We start from the raw sequence: 25,438 nt of genomic DNA on the forward strand, positions 1-25,438 counted from the left end.
CCGGGTCTAGAAATTATCAAAAAAGTAGCAGGTGGCAAAGGAGAAATATGGAATGAAATAAGAAGAACGTATGTTTGTAAAGAATTGATTCTAGATATATCACTATGGTTATCTCCAGAGTTTTATCTTAAATGTAATCAAATCATTATTAACTACTTCGTTAAAGACTTTCAACAGCTATACCTTACTAACAACGATCAACTTCAAACAAGACTACAAGAAATAGAACAACAAATAAATGAATTACGTATAAACAATGAGAAACAAGAAAAGGAAATAAATCATCTTAAAACAAACGCAGCACCATATACAGACGATAATTCAAAAGATAATTGTCTAATCATATATAAGAAGAACAAACCTAATGACCCTTTCCCTTATTATGCTATCAGATGCCAAAAGAGAAGTCTATATAAGCCTCTTAATGAAGCAGAAGAGAAATATCCGAATCATGTAATAATATATGAAAAATTTAGAGATCCTAACAGTATTAAGCTATTCAATCTAATGCAGCAAGAACTAGATATTCGTAAAGGTAAGGGTAATGAGTTTGGACACCCCTATCAGAAAAAGAATTGGTTAAAGAAATTGATTGTTTATATGATCGGTTATTATCTGGGAATTAAGGTTAATATCTCATAATTAAGATTAATATCTGATAATTAAAGTTACAACTTTTATGATATAATAATCATAAAAGATAATTAAGGTTAATATTAGATAATTAAGGTTACGACTTTTATGATATAATAGTCATAAAATGTAATTAGTTAAACATTAAACAAACCATCTGCTGTAACATCGAATGCTAAATTCAATATACCACCTAAATCAGAATTATTATGATATTTTCTTATTATAGCTCTCCAATCTACAAAGTGTCTAAATATATATATAAACTCTACAGATAGGTCTTGATAAATTGAATTGTTATCCCAATAAACGGGGTCTTTGAACTCTGCAATAAATTCTTCTGTTAAATTTTGAAACATCGAAATCATTTCCCAATCTACTTTGTCAGGGTAATCTCTTATAAGGTTTTCTGATAATTGCTGAGTCCTACATAAGCTCCACCAATCAACTCTATCTGCATGTTTTCGTATAAAGGCTTCAGAGAGTTTGCTTCCATAAAATATAGCAACAAAATCAACTTTGTCTATAAACTCATTAATAAATTCCTCAGATAGGTTTTGATTTAACGATACTTCTTTCCAATCAACTCTATTTGCAAATTCTCTTATAAGGTCTTCTGATAAGTCTTAGTTTTCCGAAATATTCTCCCAATCAACTTTATCAGATAATTCTCTTATAAACTCTTCTGATAACTTTTTCCATGAACATATTTTACTCATATCAACTTTCTCCTGCTATTTGCGTATAAAGTCTTCTGTAATGTGATCATAGTTATATTCCTCCTCATAATCATCATAACCTATAGATAACCATTGTTCATCAGTCAGTGAATCTAACATCTCATCCGACAAATTCATAACGTTTGCATAGAGAATGTTTTGTATAAGAAATGAGTTGTTTTCTTTAGTGGCTTTCTTGAACAAATGATCTAACATACCTATGGATACGCTAAAATTTATTTTGTCTTCATCATTATAACCACCAATATCTAAATGTTTACATACACAATCAAATATAGGTTTGTAAGATAATATTTCCTTAGCACTAGTCATGTTCGTTTTTATTCTTAGATTTTTAAAATTTATCTCATTTTTGTTGGTTTTCTATATAACAAATATGGAGAAAGAATTTGATTTATTACATGATAGACTTAAACTAATTCATCATGATATTAAACTCTTAGCAGCACTATTAGAGAAGCAAATACTGTTAAAGGAAAAATAATTATTAATAATGCAACAAAAACATCTGATTTGAGTAGTGATGATGAATATAAATATGGTAGTGATGATTATGACGATGATGAGTAAGTTTACAAAAATGATTTAATTTTAATATGTGTATATGTGACTTTGATGGGTTATTCTCATCAAAGTCGTGTTCTAATACAACGCGTAATATGTAGACAATGGCAGGAGTGTACAATGTTAAGCGTTGTATTAGGATGTATGGAACTAAAAGTAGTACAAAAATGATTAGGAATAATCCGGCGAAGATGAAAATTCAGTAGTAAGATTTTCTATATAGTAAATAAGATGAGTAATTATAGTAGATTTACTGTAATAGAGTTAAGACGACAATGTAAGGAGAAGGGAATCAAAAGATATTCCCGATTAAGAAAACATGAACTAACAAACCTTCTTAAACAATATGATGATGAACAAAGCAGAAGACAGATTAAAGATATATTCCCATTTAAAAAAGAAGTAATTGAAGAACCAAAAATCAAAGTTGAATCAGTACCAATTGATGTAAAACGTCAGAACATTGCATTAAAATCAAGATTAGAAACATGGAAATTTACAACAGATTACAAACCACAAGATCCACTTGAACAATATATTACTGCAACATCTAAAGCTATATTAAACAGATTACAAATTAGCTTAAGTATACATAGTTCATTAAAAGCTAATCTTTATATAAGTTGTACATATAAGAAAGGTGAAGAAACTCAAAACTTCTATTTTAACACTGAAAATCAAGAAATATATCAATCAAGTAATTTAAAAGAAGAAATAACTAAGATGAAACAAAGATTAAGAACAAGAATGGATGAGTTCCAAGCTAGAGGTTCTGGCTGGGCTCTTATAAACATAAACTTTTCGTCAAATATACACCATATAAGGGATCAACATATATAGAATTACCTAAACAAATTCAAAACAAAAAGGCAGTAATTAATGTAAAGAATGAAGATGAAAAATGTTTCTTATATTCAATCGTTTCTGCATTACATCCTGTTGAAAAAATCCACAACGACCACCGAAGTATAAGCATGTTGTTATGGACTTAGAAAAAAAATTAAAAGGCATCAATTATCCTGTAAAACTAAGTGACATCTCAAAAGCTGAAAAATTACTTAATATTTCTATAAATGTCTATGTATATGATAAAGACTATTCAATTTTTATACTATATCATACACAAAACAAGAAAGAAAATCATATCAATTTATTATGTGTAAAAGAACAAAATGATGACCAAGTTAAAACACATTATTGTTGGATTAACGATTTAAGCAGACTAGTATGTACACAATTAACTAAAAAGAGAGCTCGAAAATATTTATGTGATAGATGTTTGCTATACTTTTACTCAGAAGACGCTTTAAATAAACATGAGCGAGATTGTTCGTTAAATGACCCAGTAAAAATAATAATGCCTGAAGAAGGTAAATGCGTTGAATTTAAAAACTACCAATACATAATGAAAATGCCATTTGTGATTTATGCTGATTTTGAATGCTTGTTACATAAAGTTATGGGTTGTAAAGAATGTTATCCGGATAACGAACCATATATGAAGAAATATCAACAACATAAGCCATCTGGATTTTGATATTATATAGTAAAAAGCGATGGAAGTAAAACCAATCTTGTTTTGTATAGAGGTACGAACGCTGCTAATAAATTTATAACACTGTTAACAAAAGAAGCCGAACACATATCGAACATATACAAACAAAATAACGAATAACCATTAACAAAAAGTCAGAGAAAAGAGTTCAATAAATCTGAATGTTGTTATTACTGTAAGCGGAAATATACTAAAGAAAATCATAAAGTTAAGCATCATGATCATATAACAGGGAAATTTATAGCACCACTATGTAATAACTGCAATTTAAAAGTTAAAGTACCAAAGTTTGTACCGGTGATTATACATAACTTGACAGGATATGACTCACACTTGTTGGATGTAATAAAGAAGAAATAGATCTAATACCCAATAATGAAGAAAGATACATATCATTCAGTAAAAAGGTTGGAATTACTAAATTGAAATTTGTAGATTCTTTTAGATTTATGGCTTCTAGTTTAGACAAATTGTCATCGAACTTGAAACCTGAACAAATGATACATACCCAGCACTTTTATCCTAATCAAGAACAGTTTCAACTTGTAATAAGAAAAGGTGTTTACCCATATGATTATGTTAACGATTGGAATAGGTTTAGAGAAAGAAAATTACCACTAAAGGAAGCATTCTTCAACAAGCTTATGAACACACATATAAGTGATGAAGATTATGAACATGCAAAAAAGTATGGAAAACATTTGACATTAAGAATCTCGGACAATACCATGATTTATATTTAAAAACGGATGTACTATTGTTAGCAGATGTGTTTGAGAACTTTAGAGAAACATGTCTTAAAGCTTATGACCTTGATCCTGCTTGGTATATGACAGCACCAGGTTTAGCTTGGGATGCGATGTTAAAGATGACAAATATAGAATTAGAATTGTTGTGGGATTATGATATGGTATTAAAGGTAGAGAAAGGTATAAGAGGTGGAATTAGTCAATGCTCAAAAAGATATGCAAAAGCAAATAATAAGTATATGGAAAATTACGATAAGAATAAAGAAGATTCTTACTTAATGTATCTAGATGCTAATAAATTGTATGGGTGGGCAATGAGTCAATATCTACCGTATAAGGGATTTAGATGGTTAAGTGAAGATGAGATTGAAGAAATAAATTTTACAAGTATAACTGATAATTCTGATACTGGTTATATATTAGAAGCTGATCTTGAATATCCGAAAGAATTGCATAACACAAAGACTATCCATTAGCTCCTCAAAACATATGCCCGCCTGGTTCAAAACAATCAAAGCTATTAACAACCCTATATGACAAAGAAAAATATGTAATTCACTATCGAAACCTAAAACAATGTCTTTCACTTGGATTGAAACTTAAGAACATACATCGAGTAATAGAGTTTAAACAATCAGATTGGTTAAAGAAATATATTGATTTAAACACACAGATGAGAACGAAAGCAACTAATGATTTTGAAAAAGACTTCTATAAGCACATGAATAATTCAGTATTTGGGAAGACTATGGAGAATATTAGAAAGAGAGTTAATATTAAACTTGTAAGTGATGAGAAAAAATACGAGAAGCTTGTAGCAAAACCAAATTATAAGAGTACTACAGTTTTTACGGAAAATTTAGTAGCAGTTCACATGAACAAGATTAAAGTGCAATTTAACAAACCGATTTATGTTGGTATGTCAATTCTAGATTTGTCAAAATATTTAATGTACGATTTCCATTATAATGTGATGAAACCAAAATATCAAGACAAAATAGAAGTATGTTATACAGATACTGATAGCTATATATACCATATTCAAACAGAAGATTTGTATGAGGACATGAAAAATTACACTGATTACTTCGACACGAGTGATTACTCTATAGATAACAGATATAAGATACCACAAGTCAATAAGAAAATACTTGGTAAGATGAAAGATGAACTTAAAGGAACAATCATAGAAGAATTTGTTGGTTTAAGATCAAAAATGTATTCAATCAGATTCCAAAAAGATAAATGTTGTAAGAAAGCAAAAGGAGTTAAGAAAAATGTGTAAGTAAAGAACTATCATTTAACGATTATAAAGACTGCTTGTTCAATCAAAAAGAATATTATAAGAAGATGAACTTGATTAGAAGTTATAAGCACGATTTGTATAGTATAGAAGTAAATGAGTTAGCTTTAAGTTGTGTGGATGATAAGAGATGTGTTTTAAAGGATGGAGTAAATACTCTACCATGGGGTCATTATAAGTTAGAAGAGTTGTAGTTTTAGATGTAAGATTTTAGATTGTAAGTTTTTATGATTTTAAATGTCATAAAAGCCTATGCGATCTCACTTTAACATTGTAGTTATGGGAATACTTTGCGCCGTGTAACTTTGTATAATTAGTTTGTTCCTTCTGCGCTGGTTAAAAATATTGAGAGAGGGGAAAGTGCGCCAAAAGTAACCATGTCCTACTACTGTCATTTCACAGCGTATTCTTAAAAGAAGACACAACTCAAAGCTTAAAATTCACTTTTCTTGTGTCTGTTCTGCTCTTAGTGATAAGTGAATGCATACACACCTCTTAAGAGTAGATAGCAGTAAATATTATTACAAGATTCAATACCAGGTTGCAATCCATAAATGGAGCTTCTTTCTTACTTTTTCCTTCTATTAAATTATTAAATATCTGAATCTTTCCACCTTTAACGATAAAAAATCTCTCTTGTAATAACAAGACTGATTTTCATATCAAAACTGTGATAAATAACTAATTGAAGCAGGTGTACTTGACAAATCAAGAAATTCATTTTAGGACTTCTTTATTCGTTTGCTTTAACTCTCACGAAAATTGGTTAAAATAAAATATTTATTTTAAAGAATAAATTTTAAATACATTATAATTGTGAATACGTTATTCCAGTCTTTTCCACCCCGCGAAAATGCATCATGTGCACATACGTTTAAGTCCTAAACTGTGTATGTGTATTTTTTGTAATGCGTTACTTTTGAATCTTGAATAGAAGTTAATATTTCAATTCTGCTCAAACTTGGTCCATACGGTTTGTTTAGAACGAATCTCTATATTTTGGTAAGTTACGAGCAGTTGGTAAGTTCAAAATGTTATGTATGGCCCTTTTTTGATCTTGAAATACTCTATGGGAATATGGTAAATTTCCCCAATTTTGTACTCCGTATTATTAAAAACTGACAACATAGACTTATTAGTTCTCTTGACTTTAGACTATTGTTTAGGATTTTAAGACACAGCGAGCAGAATTTAGAGTGCTTTCCTATAGGCAATTGCAACATGGATGTGCAGTGAGTTGTACGGTGTCCGTCTTCGAATGACAAACAGTAGTAATACAACAATTTTGGTGCGGGCAGGCGTGTGACATTTGGTACGAACGCATTTGTTGGACCAGTGAAACATTCGTTCCGTGTATAAAATGCGAACAAGTAATCCAATAAACGTAGTCAACATTTTAAATCAAGCAATGGTGCAAAAATATAGTGTTGTGAGTGCGAATGGGATACAAGATAAGACATTTGCGTGGTAACCCTCCTGTAAATAGCTATGAAAATAAGCAAAGTGCTGGACGGTAATTGATGAACTGTTTGTAGTTAGAAAGCCAAATCTTTTATTTAGACATTTATGTCAGAAAACGTTCCAATAAAACTCAAATTAGAAACCAATTGAAATACATCAATAGAAAAAAGGCAATTTTATTATAAAATTGACAAATTTTGAACAAAAGGAGAAGTAAATAATGTAGAGTTACCCGTGAGGCACAAATGTAAAATAATTTGTCATAAACAAAACCATAAATGACCATAATGCAGGGGAAATACATAAAATAGAAAAATAATGACATTTTATTATATTGTTGAGGATGTTGCATACTCAAATCAGCATCAAAACTTCAAGATCGATGCGCGCACCTACCGACCTACAAAAAATCTGAAAATGAAAAAAAATCAGGCTTCTTTTAGGTGACAAATGGCCACTTTTCCGCAATACCCACCTTAAGATTGTCGATACACCCTAGTATTTATGTAATCAATATAATCACAACACTAATAATTTGGAGGGGTTGTTTAGACCCACAACGCATTATTACGTCTTTATACTGTAGTGTGTTCTAAGCTTTATTTCATATCACATCGAGATAGCAGGAAGCCAAATTGAACACCTCGAATCTGATGTTCTTATTTAGGAAAATAATACCGTCTCTCTTCGATTTACCTGTTACTTCAGTACATCTGTCATTTGTGATTATTGTATAATCATATCCGGAACCAGTTATACACGTATCTTTAGTCTTTATGCAACTTTCAGATGAGTAAATTAAGTCTAAGTTACTTCATAATGTTTCATTAATAATTTGTTCAAGTTTCTCATTCGTGTCGCGAGCATTGATAATACATACTTACGATGTAGATACGAATGAGCAATTTAGCCTTCGTTGGTGTTGCATTCGGCCCCACCAGGAACTGCGTTAGACTTATTGTTTAGGATGTTCTCTTGCATTATTTTGTCATTATCAAGAGTACCGTAAAATCGCGCCACAAGGATTCGTGTAGGTCAGGGTTTAGAATTAATAAATTTAAGGTTTTCTATTTCTCTGCAATGTATTCAATCTGTCGTTTTATTTCTTGTGCATCCAATAATGCTCACTTCGATTTTGTGTGTGCAAATCCATTTATTTCTTAATCTCATCATTTAACCTTGTTATATGGATAATGCTTTATTATTCACGTTCTTCGCAGTTTTGAAGGTACAATATTAATAATAATAATATTTGAAAACCGCAGACAAAAAGTAGAATTGAAGTCTTCATTTAACAAAAAGTCAAGACACTGAAGCCTAATTTACATAAATTAAGATTTTAATTTATCATTTCTAACAATATCTACATTGGACACGAATATTTAAATAGTGCATAGTATTTGCAACAATACCACATATATATCGTTAAATATGTTAACTTTTCTTAACGAAACAATTAAGAGCTATCTATTCTACGCGTATATATATATATCTTTTATATTTAATTCATTTATAATAAATGTAAGATAAATCTTCGAACCATTAAGTGCATCTCTAATCTAATCTAATTTGTTTTTTAAGGTTATTTGGAGATTTCGATAAAAAGAAGAAGGGCTATTATAAAGAATTTTTACTGGAGGTAGCACATATAAATGAAGCGTCAATGAGTAGATTGGTTGAGTTTGCTGAAGATGAAGCCCTCCGTCAGAAAAATTTAACCTATATTCAGGAGAAGGTGAGTACAACAAACATACTCACGTTTTTACACCTTAATAGGAAGACAATACGATAATGAATGCTATAACTCAGTGGAGACAATTGTTTCCTTTCAGGTACGACGAATTCCTAAAATATCTTATTTATTTTACGAGACTATGGAGCCGATTTCTAGTGAATTTATGAACACCATATATGGACCATGTGTAGCTTATAACTCTGCTTTACCGCCATTTTCCAGGTAAATAGTATTTTAAGACCTTAATTCTTAGCCATTTCAATAGACATTTTATATATTGGTAGGTAATTTCATCTTGTGAATGTTCTAATATTATTTGCAGAATAGATTGTTTATTTTGAATCTTCCTTCTAACTTTATAACTTGTAAACTAATTGATAAAACTCACTGAAACTCTGTACAATGCTTAATATTAAAGAGGGATATTATTTGATATAATCTGTAGTACTACCAAATTAATAACGTTGTCAAAGCACTACAAGTATTATTTTTTTTAAATTGCACTGCGTTAGATTACAATTTGGTTCAAATCTATCTACTTCAAGATAAACCACTACCAGTCCTAAATTTAATATTCGAATACGAGTCCTGCGACGTGCTTTCAGAAGGTACTTTTATCTTTCAAGTTACTAAAGAAAACGCTTTTGTGAAATGTATTAGTTTCGGAAAGACATGATGTGTGTTAAACGTTTGACATTATCAGTCGTTCTTTCAGAAAAAGTGCCGTAGGAGGCACACTTAGTATTCCGGGAGGGCACTGCTGGTACTATTTTATTTATTATATAATAGACGTATTATTTTGGTTTCCTACGGGGATCACTCTAAGAGCTCCGGGGCAGTGCCCCCCATAAACATGTCTGGTAGAAACAATGGGCATGATCTCAGACGTGTCTCGGAACTTTTCATTTTCAATGGAAATTGAGTACTTAATTTGATCACCAAGTTAGGTATTCATTTTGAAAGTGACTTAAGGAATTTTTCAAGCATCCTCTACGTATTTATTTGAATAGTTCTGACAAAAATTGTCACGCTCATCGACAACGCTTCATGATTCTGACAAATCTGACTTTTATTTTGGAGTTATGTATAGCCCTAAAACTGAGTCGCCACCACGTTTCTGCAAAACGTGGAAAATCGTATTTAGTTCCAGATCCTTGATTTCGGAAGTAAGTAACACCATGAAGACCTATATGATCACATTGCACGGTGCGATATGAAAAGAAACCGTGACTAACTGATTGAATGTATGGAAATATTCAAGTAAAATTCGGATTTCCACAACTAAATTTAAGACAAATCAATAATACTGTTTGGTTACCGAACTTAATTAAGAATTTCCGCATCTAGCATTTCCATGATCAGAGTTTATCTTGTTATGACTCTGAAGTTACTATTTATATAATCAGCATTACCCAAAGCTCATTAATTCCACAAAGGCAACGTATATTAAATATAAATTCTGTCATATATTAAGTACATTCTTTAAATCTTCCATAAATACATTTATCTTCCATAAATACATTTATCTTTAAATATTCATATTTATAATTATCTCTTTTATCCCTTTTATATAGCCTCTGTATATATAATAATCGTTTTGGCATTGCTGTATATGATACCTAACTTCATGATTCAATATTCAGACTTCGTTGACTAACTCTGTTTATACAATGGAATAGATTATGTTTAATGCTACGCGGATTCATATGACATTCAGTCATGCAGATAAAGGTTCAGTAACATAATAGACATTATGATTATTGTAAAGTCGTGCCGAGACAAATAACTAATTTCAAATGAGATTTATATTAATTACATTGTAGAAGATTACTAAAATTTGGATTGTATACTTGCAGATTACACAATAGTTTACATCAAAACAATTTTAAGGTGATGTGGCGGTATGGAAGAGTAAGGGCCTAAGCCCCAGAAGAAAGTATTTAACTCTGCATATTCATTACTCTACTGGCACCGTTAAAATATCCACAACACATTTAAAACTTGAGTAATTACAAATTAAATTATATAACTTTTAGCAGATGAAGATTCAAACACATTAATAACTTATGAAAATTATTATTTTCGTTAAATTTGCAGTTAGAAGTTAACGGATTAACAATTACCAATCACAATTACAATTCTTTCTTTTTTTTATAATAATTATATATCTTTCTTCTTCCTCTCATATTTAAATAAATTAAATTTAAATTTTTTTCAAGGATTAATTTCTGATACCGACCAAGAACTAAGTTGACATATGACAAAACATATAAGAAATAAAATCTACATAATGGACAAACACGAATATAAACAAGGAAAGCAAAGATACAAATAAACAAACAACATGAAAAGCAAAAAGAATAGACAAGAATAATTGTGGGGCATAACAACTTTCCCCCTCTTCAAGAAAAAAAAATTATCAGTGATAATTTTTTTTTTACTTTTGAGTCGCCTCTATAGCATAATTTTCTATTCAGGTGAACATTTGAAAAGTTTCTTGAATTGCAAATTATTTGGCTTCGTCAATTTTTAGGTTTCAAAAGCAGCATAATTTCTTCAGATTTCGGTTATTATATAGGGACCAGTCAACTAAAATATAAGTGTGTAATTAGGGATTCAATAAACAAAATAACAGAAAGAACAATGGCAATAACATATAACAACAAGAACGAAAAACAACCATCATCCATTTATCGTTGTCTTTTCTCTTTCTTTTCCATCTTCTCCCATCACTTATTCTTTCCTTATATTTCTGTTTCCTTTTTTCTTTCTTTCTATGCTTGTTTTTCCCACTTATTTCTTTTTTTCCTTTCTTGTCTTTCCTCCTATGATGTTTCCATCTCTTGTCCAGTTCAAATTTCTTTCTTCTCTTCCTCTTTTTCTGGAGGTTCCATAATTTTTCTTGAGATTTTGTGCTCCTCTTCTTCCAGTACTTCTCTCTAGGCTTCTTTCTAGATTTCTTTCTGTTCGAACATCCTGTTCTTCGTGACTTCTTCTTCGGCCTGTTCTTCAAATAACTTTTCTTATCGGAATTCTTTCTCTTCCTTTTCTGATCTCTGGTGTCAATTTCTGCCATTGTGATTTTTCTTCTTTTTCTTTTCCTGCTTCTGCTTTGCCTTTTCGTCTTTCTTTTTCTCCAGTTTCTATCTTTGCATATTTTCATATTTGTTTTTCTATCTTTGCATGTTTTCATATTTGCTTTTCCCAGCGGTCGTATTTTGGTTTCTTCTTTTGATTCTCTTAACTTCTTAGAAGGTTTCTCAATTAGCAAATTCGAAGTTTTCGAACTTCTACATGAGAAAGTTTCATATTCTATTCTTTCAGCACACATACTAATATCTTCCATAAATTTCGTTACTCCCTCAGTGGTGTTCTTCTGACTATTTTCTATCAAACTGTCACTAGGTTGCTGTTCTTCTTGATATACACTTTCTTTCTTCAGATCTCCAATAACTATATTCAAATCCTCACGTATTTCTTCCTTCAACTCTTTTCCGAATGTTTGCATATTATTAGCCAATGTTGTGATATTATTGGTAACTTCTAATCGAAATAGGGATAATTGTTGCATAAGCAATGTAAACATTTCTTGATCACTTAGCTCTGATAATGGCACATTCGGTTGTTCCTTGGCTTCGTGTAAAACAACTTTTGTTTTATCTGCCTGTGCTTTTTCTTCAATTTCTCCTTCTTCCTTCGAATTCTGCAATTCTTCCTGTCTAGCTTCTTCGTTTGGCACTCCTTCTTCTTCTTTTGAATTTTGTATTTCTTTCCGTTGAGCTTCTTCTTTTCTCAGCTCTCTTTCCTTTTCTTTCTCTTTGTCTTCTTCTGTATCTTCAAAATCATCCTCACTATCTGTCTTATTATAATTATCACTTTCTTTCGATTGTCAGTCTTGACAGATCCAGTTCGAAAAATATTCAATATCTTGATCATCTGGGTTTTCCATGATTCCCACACATCGCTGGTGAAACAATTTTGTGCAGTTACCACAGGTAATTGCTTTATCTCGTGCATTAAGTTTCCTCTTGCCTCCTTTCTTTATTGTCGGAACTACTTCTCGGCAACACTTAAAAAAGTCTTTTTCAACTTCAATACTTGACATGTTAATATTTATAGTTTCTAGGACCGTAGCACCTTTTCTTCTTTCTCGCCACACTCACCATATTTATTTCCTTGTCTTCACAGTTAATATTTGGGGGGGATTTCAACAAAATTCCTTCATATCTCATACATTCGCTAAAGCAATTTATTAAAATCTTCACGACGACTTGACTTCTTTATCCAATCCTGGCTGATAGGTCGCCAAATTCTCTGTCACGCTCATCGACAACGCTTCATGATTCTGACAAATCTGACTTTTATTTTGGAGTTATGTATAGCCCTAAAACTGAGTCGCCACCACGTTTCTGCAAAACGTGGAAAATCGTATTTAGTTCCAGATCCTTGATTTCGGAAGTAAGTAACACCATGAAGACCTATATGATCACATTGCACGGTGCGATATGAAAAGAAACCGTGACTAACTGATTGAATGTATGGAAATATTCAAGTAAAATTCGGATTTCCACAACTAAATTTAAGACAAATCAATAATACTGTTTGGTTACCGAACTTAATTAAGAATTTCCGCATCTAGCATTTCCATGATCAGAGTTTATCTTGTTATGACTCTGAAGTTACTATTTATATAATCAGCATTACCCAAAGCTCATTAATTCCACAAAGGCAACGTATATTAAATATAAATTCTGTCATATATTAAGTACATTCTTTAAATCTTCCATAAATACATTTATCTTCCATAAATACATTTATCTTTAAATATTCATATTTATAATTATCTCTTTTATCCCTTTTATATAGCCTCTGTATATATAATAATCGTTTTGGCATTGCTGTATATGATACCTAACTTCATGATTCAATATTCAGACTTCGTTGACTAACTCTGTTTATACAATGGAATAGATTATGTTTAATGCTACGCGGATTCATATGACATTCAGTCATGCAGCTAAAGGTTCAGTAACATAATAGACATTATGATTATTGTAAAGTCGTGCCGAGACAAATAACTAATTTCAAATGAGATTTATATTAATTACATTGTAGAAGATTACTAAAATTTGGATTGTATACTTGCAGATTACACAATAGTTTACATCAAAACAATTTTAAGGTGATGTGGCGGTATGGAAGAGTAAGGGCCTAAGCCCCAGAAGAAAGTATTTAACTCTGCATATTCATTACTCTACTGGCACCGTTAAAATATCCACAACACATTTAAAACTTGAGTAATTACAAATTAAATTATATAACTTTTAGCAGATGAAGATTCAAACACATTAATAACTTATGAAAATTATTATTTTCGTTAAATTTGCAGTTAGAAGTTAACGGATTAACAATTACCAATCACAATTACAATTCTTTCTTTTTTTATAATAATTATATATCTTTCTTCTTCCTCTCATATTTAAATAAATTAAATTTAAATTTTTTCAAGGATTAATTTCTGATACCGACCAAGAACTAAGTTGACATATGACAAAACATATAACAAATAAAATCTACATAATGGACAAACACGAATATAAACAAGGAAAGCAAAGATACAAATAAACAAACAACATGAAAAGCAAAAAGAATAGACAAGAATAATTGTGGGGCATAACAAAATTAAAAAAAAAAAAAACGTTACTTCTATATTACTGTTGGAAATCTGGAAACGGAACTTTATAATGTTAGATTCCTTCCTTACTACGTTCAAATTCAATATTTTTATCTGTACTCGCTTTTCTTTCTCTTTTTCTACCTCTTTTTACCTCTCTATCTCGCTTCCGTACCTCTGAAAGACATCTATTGGTTTCTATTTTTCATTGAGATATGTTTTAGTTTCTCTCTACATCAACTTATGAATCTCGTTTCGTCTCATTTTTATTCTTTCACTTTATTGACACTAATGCATTTATATTTTGACATTAGAATTATGCTCATGTTGCTGATTTTAATATGGGAGAGAGAAAAGGAGGAGAGAGAGGGGCGTCTTTCTACGAGACACGATTGTAGGATAAGAAGGTATATATTTGATGGCCTAGCGCGAAGGTGTTAGCTGGCTTTTTTTTATCCGGAGTGTATAAGTTCCGTAATTCACCATAAATATAGTCAATCAGAAGTGTTTTGTAACGAAGAAGTACCAACATGAATTGTTAAATCTCTTTTAACAAACTGTCGAGATATGACAGTCAACAAACTTCATACTTTCCGGTACCGATTACCTAGAAACCCCGGTAGACACATTTAGTCTGGGATGGGGGACTTATATATTTTAAAAAATGACAATCTCAGCAAAATGCAGAAGTCTTTTGGTGTAAGAGAAAAAAAATTAAATCACTTATTTCTAGTTCTATTAATCTTGTAGTTCTCAATCTGTGTCAAAATTACTGACGGAAATGAGGACAATGATTTATGATTATTTTGTAGAACATTCCACTTTATTACCGCAAGAACTACATTAGTTTGCTTAGTTATGAAAAATTAAAGAGTATATTGCTATACTGTATAAAGTATGTGTTCTGTCGCTGATTTCTGATGACTATCAGAAACAGAAGTAAAGTATAAACTTCATTAATAGTTTTCTATTAAAGGGGAAGTATAACTAGTTTTATTTCAACAAATGCTTTTGACTTAAATTGTTTGATCGGTTTACCCCCTTTCTCCTCAAAGTTAGATACGGAATGCAAAAACATATTTAGATTTTGGTTATTGATTCCAGTATATTTCAAGCATCATTTCTCGCATCTAGGCCTGTGCGATATGTCGATATATCGATATCGTTGATATCGATATTGACACATATCAGCATTCGATATCGCAAATATATCAACATCGATATATCCACATCCTAAATGTTCTATATTGATCTTGGGGGGCGAGGCATGGGGGGGTCCCGAAGACTTGCAATGGGTGACAAATCAAAACTTAATTTTTACAATAATCTCTTCCAATAACAACTTCTTTATTGCCACAAATAGCAATATAATTAAATCCACTTGCAAATTTGCAATATAGAACTTTCTGTAATTTCTTAGGCACCAAAACTTTTCCCTTCCCGAAAATGAAAGAAAAATACACCTGTCAAAAACAAGTGCTTGGAACTTTGACCTAGAATGTACTTTTGTTCCTCTCGCTCGGAGATTTCCATCCTATTTAGGCTTTGAGACCGCTCATTGACAAAAACTGCGCACTTTACCATTATATGCAGACAAGCTTTTAGGCTGAATCAGAGATTGGGAAAGGAAACGAGTTTTCAATAATAATAATAATAATAATAATAATAATAATAATAATAATAATAATAATAATAATAATAATAATAATAATAATAATAATAATAATAATATAACAATTAGATTTACAAGTAGGGTCCCGTCTCTTTATCTTGCACGGATGGCCCGCAAATCTACTACGCTAATGGTGTCTCTTTGTCTGCGTTTCTTTCTTTCCGTTTCCTGTACTCTTAGGAGTTTATGTTAAACCTTTACATTATGTAACCTATTTTCTAACTTCCGAGTTTTTTTTCTTAAAAACGAAAGAAACTGCTTTCCTCTTATATATATTCCTTACCTTTCATCTTGTTTCGACTACTTAAGTAAGATCATTTTATAACTTTCTGTGTCATCCATTTCCCTCACAATAATAAAACCATCATTTTGAACAATTTACTTTATTATCTTTTCTGCAGTTTGCCACACTGATATTTTTGTAACAGAATTGAGGTTTAGTCCAACACCTTTTGAATTCTCAACCAACAGAACTTCCTAACTTTTTGGATTGTATACTATTACAGGAAAAGGCGAATTGCAGGTGGTAATGCACTTTTGGAGTCGTGTATACAAATATACGGAATTGTCTTGCTTACTACATAAATCAGTGGAACATACGTTATATATATGCTACATAGGCACTAAGTTTAGACGTAATATCATGTCGTTGCAGGATATCTGACATCTAACAATCCTCTTTATATTACATACATATATGTATGTCACCTTCGTCAGTTATATACGTCCATTTGTATGTGAGATCCTGACGAATATATTGTTTCATATGAAAATTACTTATAGATGGAACACTTATACAGAAAATATTACAAGATACGCGTTTTCAGTTATATTTTGCTGTACGTTGAGTCCAAAAACTACAGGATTTCCAAATGCCACATACGATTTTACGTACGCCCCATACGATTTTTTTATCAGTGCACTTTATATATATATATATATATATATATATATATATATATATATATATATATATATATATATTAAATATACTCCATAGTTCTGGATAATCACAATAACATTTTAAAACATTTCTCTGACCTCATTTCTCATATATATGCTGCCTTGTAATACCAACTAATTATATTCTGAATATATTCTCATACAAAGACGAGCCTTTGGCTAGCTGAGGACTTCGCCCCCAGTCCCAAGTGTTTCCTCGGCCTACGGCCTCGCATCTCTTACGTATTAACTTTTGCATTAACAGTAATCTTCGTGCATTCGCTCTTCGTATTTCCTGAATGTTGCCAGCTTGGGAATTCAACTTCAACTTTACTCGGCCTACGGTCTCGCATCTCTTAAACTCACAATTCCATCGAATTTCAAGTTTTTATTTCTATTTCAACTTACTCAGAGATAAGATTTTTTATCCAAAGAAAATGTCTATTTAAATAACATGGAGACTTCTTTATTAGTCTTCGGACCTCTTTAAAATTAAAAATATTCACTTTTGGCAATTTTTCTGTGTGTTAGTTCCAGAAGACTACAATCATGTCAAATTTAATAATTCTAATACTACCGGAAGTGCCTAAACATTTTCCGGTGTAGAAGAAATCCCATAAAAATAACATGGGAAATATTTTTCAGATTCCCATAAAACAAATCTACATTTGGGAATTTTTATTTTTGATGATTTACTTAGGTAATGCTAACGAAAACGTACAAGCATACCGAATTTCAAGTTTGAGTTGAGTTGATTTTAGTTTAGCGTCCCTTTCAGCAGCGAGGCTTTATGAGACGTGGACCTACTGATTAACGTGGAATCCGAACCACATGAGCTCCCGCCGGGAATCGAACCCGGGTCTCCCACTCCAAAGGCGCGTACGCTAACCGCTTAGCCACGGAGGAGCTCGAATTTCAAGTTTCTATTCCAACTCCAAGTACCTAAAATATGACATTATAGGTCCAAAAAAGGCTCATTTAAATAACATGGGTGATTTCTTCATCTGCCCTTCAGACCCCTTCGAAATTAAAAATATTCATTTTTGGCAATTTTTCTGTCGGTTAGTCTCGAAAACCTACAATCACGTTAAATTCATTCATTGTAGCCCTACAGAAAGTGATTAATAATATTGGGCTGTAAAAGCGGTCCCATATAAATAACATGGGACATTTTTTTCTGTTTCCCATAAAACTACTCTAAGGTTGATTTTTTTAAATTTTTAGTGAATTTGGTAAATAATTGTGAAGCAAATGTACAAGCATACCGAATTTCAAGTTTTTATTCCAATTCCAAGTACCGAAAATATGAAATTATAGGTAAAAAAAAGGCCCATTTAAATAACATGGAAAATTTCTTCATCCCTTCTTTACACCCCCTAAAAATTAAAAATATTCACTTTTGTAAATTCTCTTATGATTTACACATGAGAAGCTACAATGATGCCAAATTTCAACTTTCCATGTCAAATGGAAGTACGCTTTTACTTTATGTCAGTTAGTGTATTTTTATATATAGTCGAAATATGTCTGGAATATATATATATATATATATATATATATATATATATATATATATATATATATATATATATGGGGGCGAGACAAAAATCTAAAACGTTTGCAAAATTGTGAAAATCATACCTAGTATGGTGTGGGGCCTCCTTTTGCGTCCAAAACAGCTTGGATCCGACGTGGAATAGACGTATACAGCTCCTGAATCATGGTGTGTGGAATTGTGTACCATTCTTTCTCCAAAATATGCTCCAGTTTCTTAAGGGATGCTAGTGGAGGGTAATGAGACCGAACACGCCGTTCTAACTCAGATCACAATGGCTCAATGATTTTCAGATCTGGTGATTGTGGGACCCAGAGGAGGTGTGATAGATCCTGGTCATGTTCCTCAACCCATGATTTAACAGTTTTTGCAACGTGACAGGTTGCCAGATCATCTTGGTAGATACCATCTCCATCAGGGAACAATTTTTGGACCATGGGTAGAACCTGGTCCCCCAAAATGGCCTCATACGCCTTAGCATTCATCATTCGATGCGGGGCTATGATGCAACCTGCAGAGAGCCACGATACGGCTGCCCATACTGTAGCAGAACCACCCCATGCTTTACAGTTGGGAGCAGACAGTCTGTATGATAGGCATGCAACGGTGTTCACCATACGTAAACACGACCGGTTGTTGGAAACAAGGTGAAGGTCGATTCTTCGGGCCACATTACGTGTTTCCACTGCTCATGAGTCCACGACTTGTGGTCCTTGCACCACTGGATACGCCTCTTCGCATTCACTGCTGTGATCAGGGGTTTGGTGATAGTGGCCCTGCCATGAGTTTCCATTTTATTTGGTTCCCGTCCCACTGTTTTCGGTAAAACCGGGGTCTGTAGGCCGGAACTGAGTTCCGACGTAATTGTCATTGCAGTGGTCTTCTTTCTAGCTGCTACAATCCGTTTTAAAGCCCTCCGGTTCCTTTTTGAAAAGATTGTGTTTCGACCACTGTAGTGCTTTGTGGACGTCGTTTGCCCATGAATTGTGTGTGCCCTCGTGACATTAGACAGAGTGCCTGTCGATACCCCCACAATGTTTGCCACTGTTGCCACTCAAGCTCCAACCAGACGGGCACAACGATCATGCCTCTTTGGAAGTCTGTCAGGTCGCCCATTTTACCACTTTCTCACCACGACTCTCAGAGGTGAACTGGTTACTGGTGACGGAAGAGGAAGGTCCGCATGTCACATTGAAAACAATAAACGATCGGCAACCGCATCACATGTTTTAAAGTGGAGGGCCAATATATTCTCATGATATGATATCTTCTTCTGATTTTTCAATGACAATTAATCGCTTACTTCAGTAACAAATCTTTGCACTGTATCGTTATCACTCACTGAATCCCAGATAACCTGTTCATCTTCGGATGAATCATTATCTGATTGTGTTGCATTGTCGGTGGTGAAATTGTCTGTCCGTGTTTTCTGATCCCACAAAATGAGATATAGTCTAATTCTGGAGCTGAAAATAGAAAAAAAATATTTTAAAACATCAAACCTTTCATAAAACCTTGCAAATTATACAAGTAATTTTGATATCTGAAGACCGAATGGTGGATTGTAATTACAGTATCTCTTGACTACGCCACTAAACTCTACTGAAACACACCCTTCCTTGTAATTGACTATGTAGATATTCACCCTCAGGAATCCGCCTTGAGCCTTAACACATGGCTAAGGCTGAGATAAGTGAGAGAGAAGACAAGTTGAAAACTTAAGGGTGAGGTTGAGTGGATGGCGCAGACAAGAAACATGACGGTGAGGAACAAAAGAAAACGTGAGGGTTAGTTTGGGAGGGTTAGAGAACAAGTTGGAGACGCTGAGTTGAGGTGAAGTTTAGTCAAAATTCACACCTACGGGAGACGATATTATTATATCAAATCCTTAGTGGTAAGACATTTTGTATATGAAGAAGGCTTACAAAATGAGGGAGGACCCTACTATGGCTAATTAGTATACGCACTTCCTTAGCATTTGCCTCCTGAGACTGAGAAAAAAACATAAATTTCTATAGCCTCCCGTGAAATAACAAGGACTACCTCATTACGAGCAATGGACATTAACTATTTCGCGATGCGAACTTTTTAATTACCTTATTGTTCTTCCGGTTTGAGGAAACATTACATTGGTTTGCCCAAAAGCAATATAAACCTAGGTCTATGTTTATGTCTATCCTGTCTATGTTTATACTGCTATGTTCCGTTATTATTCCTGAAGACAGGTCTTTCTGAGGAATAAATTTATAGTAAACGCGCAACATTTCCGTTGGGGAAAGCCAAGTTTAGAGGGATCCGTGTCCCCATGATTCTATCTACGTTCCTGACTATGTGCGTGATTATTACCAGCATCGAAAGAGGGACGATTGTGCAAGTGCCGACATTTTAGACATGTCTCACGTCACTTCAATATGAAAGGATACACTGACAATGGTTTTGAAATACATCATATTCTGGCATTGTTGCTCTCAAGCAACACAGATTTTAAAGGCGTAATTATTGTTATAGGAAGTTAGGTACTGCCATAATATTTTAAACAAATGTCAAGTGAAAATTCACTTACCTTCTACTCAAACCGCAAAATGAAACTTTTATTTCTTCAGCGCTGTACACAACAAAACAAAAACGACGGAAACGGAAGGCGCCAAACGTTGGAAACACGTCACTACTCTAGTGACATCTACAGCTAAAATTTCGAATATTCTGACCGCGAAAAAGATGTTCCAGCCAAACAGATGTTGCTAGCAGGCATAATTGTCAATTGCAAGGCCTATAATAAATACGGAAAATATAGATTCTTCCTGTTGCTCAGGAGCAACAAGGACAAATAAAGAGTTAACAATAAACTGATTTATGTATTTTACACATGATATTTTGTTGTGCGCCTTAGTGCAAAATTTTTGTTGGTTAGCTGATCTGTTCAAAATGACACGTTTGTGACAGAACCTTATAAAAAATATTGTCTCCTACTCGTAGAAGGAAAAGAACATCACAATATAGATTATCAAAAGATTATTATGAATACCATGACGTTGTTAATTGAATATCGCACACCTGGCAAAGCGTTTTGGTGAAAAATGTCATTGTTCAATTTGAAGGTGGCCACACTGGAAAGTGATATTTGAATGATAATACAGTAGAATAGAGGTAGCAAAAAAATATTAGCTTATCGATACCGTGTGCAAAACAGGAGGCCATTTGCAAGTTGTAAGACGCCATTATCCTTCATTCTTCCCCAATAAGTGACTTATCTTGCAAACTGTGTATATGTTTACCTCACCACTTTGTTGGGTACCCAGGAAACTTTCTCGTTACCAAACATGAAGGGTCTATCTAAAAAAATGGTAACTTCAAACAATACAAAAATCTCTTGAATTTTGAACTTGGAACACTCGTAATCCGAACACATTTTTGTTCGAGGATTTCTCCATATGCGTAATTGTTTCATACAGAAAAGAGAGTCAATTGAGCATAGTATCGATTTGAAGTCAGAATCACGTTGCGACCTTCCCTAGGTAGTCCAATCTCAAATTTGATAGACAATAACTAAGCAACCATAGGTCTGCACAACATAATATTTCACATGTGTACTAAGTGCGTAAAGTTTTATCACCATAACAATGTTATACAAATTTGGATGAGTTCCATCCATTCGTAAGATATATATATAAGATAAGATATATATATATATATATATATATATATATATATATATATATACAGGGTGGGCCATTTTAATTAATCCACGGAAATATCTGAAAAATGATAAAACATAGAAGAAATGTTTGAAGTACACGTTATATATTGCTAAGGGGGAAAACCAACTCCGCCAAAAGTACCCCTCCTCGCCCCCCGTAAATGGGGGTAACGGGGGGTAACTTTGAAATGTCAAATGGGAACATGGGTCGAGTAATACCTCGTTCGAAAGGTCTTGGAAAACTAAGTAACGCTGTACCAAAAGATGTTTCATATTGTGCACCAGTTTCAAAATGGCCGCCATGATATGGTTCGGAAAGTCCAGCACCCGTAGTATGAAAACCATGGAAGGTAAATGAATGGAACAAAATTGAAATACGTAAATATCATAGGATGATCCCTCTGATCCCAGTGGCCTCCCTGAAGGGGTCTTGGGGGCTAACTTCAAAATTTCAATGTCCGACCGGACAACGGTTCGGGCGTACGCTTGACCTACCCAATGCTGTTTGGAAGGCAGACTTCATGGATAGAGAATTGGTGCCTGAGTTAATGCGGATGGCCACAGTTACATTTTGAGTAACTATTAGCGGCCTTTTGAGAACACTGCCATTTCACCTCAATCGTTTTCTCCTGCAAGATGTTTGATTTTGCAAGATTTATCGAACGAGGTACCACTCGACTCATGTTACTATTTGAAATTTTGAAGGTAGCTCCCAAGACCCCTTCAGGGAGGCCACTGGGATCACAGGGATCATCCTATGATATTTACGTATTTCAATTTTGTTCCATTCATTTACCTTCCATGGTTTTCATACTACGGGTACTGGACTTTCCGAACCATATCATGGCGGCCATTTTGAAACTGGTGCACAATATGAAACATCTTTTGGTACAGCGTTACTTAGTTTTCCAAGACCTTTCGAACGAGGTATTACTCGACCCATGTTCCCATTTGACATTTCAAAGTTACCCCCCGTTACCCCCATTTACGGGGGGCGAGGAGGGGTACTTTTGGCGGAATTGGTTTTCCCCCTTAGCAATATATAACGTGTACTTCAAACATTTCTTCTATGTTTTATCATTTTTCAGATATTTCCGTGGATTAATTAAAATGGCCCACCCTGTATATACCATCCTTGTGATTATTTTGTTTTAGAAATATCAAAAAAATAGAATGTGTTTAATTTGTCTTAATTGGAATTAAATATGTTATTAAATAAGAATAGTTAGATTTCTTATAATACCATTAAGGCAATAATATTTGCCACTATAAAATTGAAATGTGAATATAATGTCTGCATATTTACCCTAATTTAATTTTTCAATTCTCATAGGGGTGGGTATGAGTATGCAGAGGAACTGGTAAATAACGCATCCCTTCGGAGTGTTGAGAAACCTCCTCTTAAGGCGCTTCTTTATGTACCAATTGGAACCAAGGTAATATGCTCAAGTACATTTCAGTAGACTACAATCAAAACTCACATGTTCCAAAATGTTAAATTTTGGGAAATCGCGAAAAACGCATATACCATTTTACGCGTGTATTCCTTTGGGGGACAATGCTTGTTCTGACAGAAATAAGGCCCTGAATCAAATTTTTACTCTCAAAATATATGAGTGAGTAGTAGTTGTAGTTTTATTAACGCCTAAAATCTGGAACTTGTGAGTTGTGGTTCTGATGCAAGGAACATGCGAGTTTGGATACTGAACATGAGTTAACTTCAAACTCTTTGGGTTCAAAAGAGAGGAAATCTCTGTTAGAAATGAAGTGGAAGGTTCGACATTTATTTATGCTTTATTCTGAATAAAATAAAATGTTATGAATAAAATATCAATAAACAGAAATTATATTGGGAGTTCATGTGAATCACGTGATGCCTGAAGAGTATACTGATTTTAAACTACGTCGGAGGTATCTCCTTCAAGAGGCTACCACATCTCCTCAACGTCTTGGATGAATACTTCTGGTTTAGATAGAAGGTTCGCGTAAAACTGTAGGTCTGGCTGTTGCTTCCAATCTACAACAAAATGAGCTTTTAGCAGATTCTCCACATCTTTAAGCTTTTGCTGAGGTAGGTTGTTCTTCGGAGCTAATGTTTCAGGATTTTGTGTTAGCACACTTATTTTCGCTTTCAGTATAGATATATACATTCCTGTATCCATTTGGTATGCTGGTTCCCCTCTTGTGAATACTTTTTGGAATGAGGTTATTTTCTTTATGTATACACGCTTGCTCTTGGAGATCTGAAAATGCCAAGCGCCAAGATTTTGTAAGATCGCTTCTGATGCCCTAAAGTCACGCACCTCCATATCTTTTCCTACAAGTTTTACTGTAGAAACTTGTGAAAATTTATTCTCATACACATCTTCTGGTTTTGTGACAACCTCAAATTGTTTCATGCTTTTTTTCTATAATCCCAAACACGGAGACAATGAAACTGTGTCCTGTTATTGGATAAAGTATTTCGATTTCCTTGATATGTGGTGGCGCTCATCGTACAAGCCAATAGCATGGCACATGGCAACAAGTGCTGAATTTTTAGTTTGTCCTGTACATCCTACGTCCTGCCCTACGGAACTCAGAAAGTGAAGTACACACGAGGAAACTAAATTTGAATCCCATCTGTATTCGTTTTCGACGTCCACCAATAAGACGTCGAAGTTGATTTAATGATCTCCGATTTACTGTTTCCCTGTATGGTAGTAAAATTTTGTACATATACTAGACGACAATAATAAGTGTTCTGATCTGGTACTTGAGGTAAGGGAAGATACTTCTGAAAACAGTTCGAAAGAAACAGTGTTTCTGGATCCTTGTCCTTCAAATATTCATAAAAGGTTTGATAACGAAGCCGATGAACAGCCTTTTTGTTCTGTAACGCCTCTTTTTTCTTCTCATCTTTCTCGTGTTTCAATTCTTCAGCCAAACTGAGACACGTCTAACAAATAGTTTTGGATGGCGTATTAAAGCACATTTTGTATCGCGTGTTGAATATATCACAGAAAAAAGCCCAGCTTGAGAGATGGGTTTCGTGGGTGTGATAAATAACACTCCCACGATTTTTTAACGCTCAAATGGCTTGGAAGGTACAGCCGTTTTACTTTACCACGACAATAATGAGATTCCATACAATGTAGTTTGTTTACAAAGTTTATGAC

The 25,438-nt window shown here is 33.3% G+C and overlaps 1 protein-coding gene across 1 annotated transcript in view; it reads left to right on the top strand.

Moving 5' to 3' along the window:
• LOC145688936 (uncharacterized) overlaps window positions 1-25,438 on the top strand; it is a 355,842-nt gene that overhangs the window by 82,036 nt on the left and 248,368 nt on the right. The window contains exons 5-7 of the mRNA XM_081763102.1: window positions 8,587-8,740; window positions 8,838-8,962; window positions 23,614-23,716. Of these exons, the coding sequence (XP_081619228.1) occupies window positions 8,587-8,740; window positions 8,838-8,962; window positions 23,614-23,716 (382 nt within the window). The remainder of the gene's footprint in view (window positions 1-8,586; window positions 8,741-8,837; window positions 8,963-23,613; window positions 23,717-25,438) is intronic.

Source organism: Thermobia domestica, chromosome 7 (assembly GCF_964235325.1).
Source record: "Thermobia domestica chromosome 7, izTheDome1.hap1.1, whole genome shotgun sequence".
Taxonomy (NCBI): Eukaryota; Metazoa; Arthropoda; class Insecta; order Zygentoma; family Lepismatidae; genus Thermobia; species Thermobia domestica.